Source organism: Priapulus caudatus, unplaced genomic scaffold (assembly GCF_000485595.1).
Source record: "Priapulus caudatus unplaced genomic scaffold, Priapulus_caudatus-5.0.1 Scaffold485, whole genome shotgun sequence".
Taxonomy (NCBI): domain Eukaryota; kingdom Metazoa; phylum Priapulida; class Priapulimorpha; order Priapulimorphida; family Priapulidae; genus Priapulus; species Priapulus caudatus.
In genome coordinates, this window is record NW_014577546.1 from 128,485 (window position 1) to 131,330 (window position 2,846).

Here is a 2,846-nt window from a genome sequence, read left to right on the forward strand (position 1 = left end):
GTAGAGACCCTCTTTCCTCTTCCTCTTTCTCTCTTTTCTTATCTCTCTCTCTCTCTATCTTCGCTTAACCAGTACAGCAGGTAAACGTAGCAACAGCACTGTCTGTACTCACCGTCACCTCTCCCCCTCCTCTACCATCTTGCAGCTGTTTGATACGAAAAGCTGGTGGAGATCTGCTGCGCACGGTGCAGCGCGACGACGAGTTGAGGACTTCATCCAGCTCAGCATTCTACCTGCGCTCAACAGTCTCGCTGCCAGGTCGACAACCGCTCAGCGCAACCTCATCGGGTTAAGGCTGGCATCGAGTGTGCCGTTGCGCGCTCCACCCGCCGGCGCCTCATGCGCGTCGCAGCCCATACATCCGGACACAGGTCGATTGTGTGACGGTGTGATAAAATATGGCTGGGTCGATGAGAGAAATGAATAGCGCGCTAGAGAAGATAGAATATGTGAGTGAGCGAGAGAGAGAGAGATGGGGGGAGTGAGCTGATGAAGAAGGTGTGAGATTGATGAGAGAAAAGAGTGTGAGTGAGAAGATAGAGAGAAGAGATCTGCATCCAGCATCTCCTGCTTCAACAGTCTCGACCTGCCTCGCTGTCGACAAACCTGCCAGTGCAACCGTCATGGCGTTAAGGGCGGCATTCGAGTGTGCGTTGTCGCGCTCCCACCCGCGGCGAGATACGAGAGATAGATAGATAGAAAGATAGTCTGCCGCAGCGCGGATTTGTTTTTCTTTGTCCCCACCACGCGTAGCGGGGTACACGCTGAACACTGGTTCGATTGCGTTGAGAGCTGGGGTGTGAAGGTGGTATTCGATGATATTTATATATACTATATTCGTAGTCCCCGAGAGGGAGAGAGGAGAGAGATAAGTTAGCATCCTCGCGATTTGGCTCTTTTGTCGCCTGCTGTCTTTGCTCGCCGGTATTGCGTTTGTCTGTCGATTTCGTCTCGTTGATTCCACAGATGCGTTTTACATGATGCCGACTACTGCAGAGATGTAATAGCCGACACGCTCGATGTCGCCATCAATGGTTTTGTTGTCCACGTTTCTCATTCGCATGTGTTTTAGCGACCGATGTATCCGTCGTTGGCGACGGCTGTTCATGGCCGACGGTGGCATGCGGCTTGTTGGCTCGATATTGCCAGAATCATGTTGAAGCTGTGTGGAGGGACGGCTGCCATTGCAAAAACACGGTGTGCGACGCACTGTGCGAGATCGGTGGAGCACCATGTGGAACGTCACAGGTCAGGCTGCAGCACTAGCTTTAACATTATATCACTAGCTATTAACGACCAACCGCTAGCTCTAACGTTATAATCACTAGCTTGTTAACGACCAACCGCTAGCTCTAACGTTACTTATCACATCACTAGCTGTTAACGACCAACCGCTAGCTCTAACGATCCATCACTAACTGTTAACGACCAACCGCTAGCTCTAACGATTCATCACTAGCTGTTAACGACCAACCGCTAGCTCTAACGATCCATCACTAACTCGATCTATCTACGTGAGCGATTTAAGCACCTCGCTCCTTCACTGATGTGTCTTATCTAGTTTGTGTTTCTACAAGTGCACTGCGAATTGTCAACTTTGTGGCACTTTATCGATGAGCATTCTCTTTTAGAACGTCCTATCTCAGCAATGATTTTGGTTATAACTGCCTCTCGTTCTTGCTAGTTGGATAGGTCAATTTCATGCCTCATGCCTTCTTCTCTCATGTTGCCGAAATGTTGCTACGTGTTTTAGTCGTACATACAGACATATCTAATGTTATATTGAAATATTGCCCATAGTAGCAGCCGTTGTTTGCCATTTTGATGCTTTGCATAATGATTTATAACATGCATTATTTATAAGGTCGATTGGCAGTAAATTTACACAGCGGGTGTCACTGCACTAATGCCGCGACGTCGATTTTGCTTACAGACGAAACGCCGGACAACTGTAGGAAGTTTCTAGAGAACAGGGGAATGGAATTCTTCACTTCCTGCCTACTGGTCAGTTGGCCGCGCTATCATGCCTCAACATGCCGCATTAACCACAGGAGTCGTTGTAATCACGCGTTATAACACGAGGGGCTTCTACAGTCTACGTCATTCTAGGTTTCATAGTCTACGCGTAGTCCCGTCATTCCGTGAGTAATTCCATTCCTGACGTTCTCGCACGTTTTTTGCGTTCAGGCATTCGAAGAAAAGGACGAGTTGCTACGTAACATGCTGGGGTTGCTAGGCAACGTGGCCGAGGTCATCGAGCTGCGATGCCATATCATGACAGAGGAGTACATATCCTGGTTCAAGTACGTGCGATTGCATGTGCTCACCCATCCCTAATCCGTCCCTGTTGTATCTGCTCGAAAAGTGGTAATCAACATAAAAACTGCAAGTATAGTCGAAATTTTGCGACGTTATTTGCGATTGTTTACACGATTGGTGGTGACACCAGTACAGCGACCCTGTTGCTGTTTTTGATACACATTAAAAAATGAAAATTAATTTGGCAACCGTAATTTCAGTCGGAATACTCACGGATATTTTTTATATGTATGTGCATGCCAACATGAGGCACGCTGCGAATGTCAACTGTAAAGCGTACTGCTTGCATAGTACGTACACGCGTATTCCACATCTTGGGCGCGCTCCAAACAACGTTACACGTGCGCATTCGGCGTGAGGTGTTGCCATCGTCTCCTCCTCGTGCGGTGCTGTATATATATATATATTTGAGTTCGTATGTATCTATCTATGTATGTATCTATGTATCTTCCTTATAGGCGGCCAAACCGCCCAAGCGATCTGGATGCAATTTTCACAGGGCCATCTCTTATACCCGGGGAGTGTTC

General features: G+C 48.0%; 1 protein-coding gene across 1 annotated transcript in view; it reads left to right on the top strand.

Annotated features, from left to right (window-relative positions):
• The window catches only part of LOC106810903 (protein zer-1 homolog), a 20,309-nt gene that overhangs the window by 8,044 nt on the left and 9,419 nt on the right, over nt 1-2,846 (top strand). Inside the window, exons 9-11 of the mRNA XM_014814373.1 lie at nt 1,163-1,248; nt 1,934-2,004; nt 2,188-2,319. Of these exons, the coding sequence (XP_014669859.1) occupies nt 1,163-1,248; nt 1,934-2,004; nt 2,188-2,319 (289 nt within the window). The remainder of the gene's footprint in view (nt 1-1,162; nt 1,249-1,933; nt 2,005-2,187; nt 2,320-2,846) is intronic.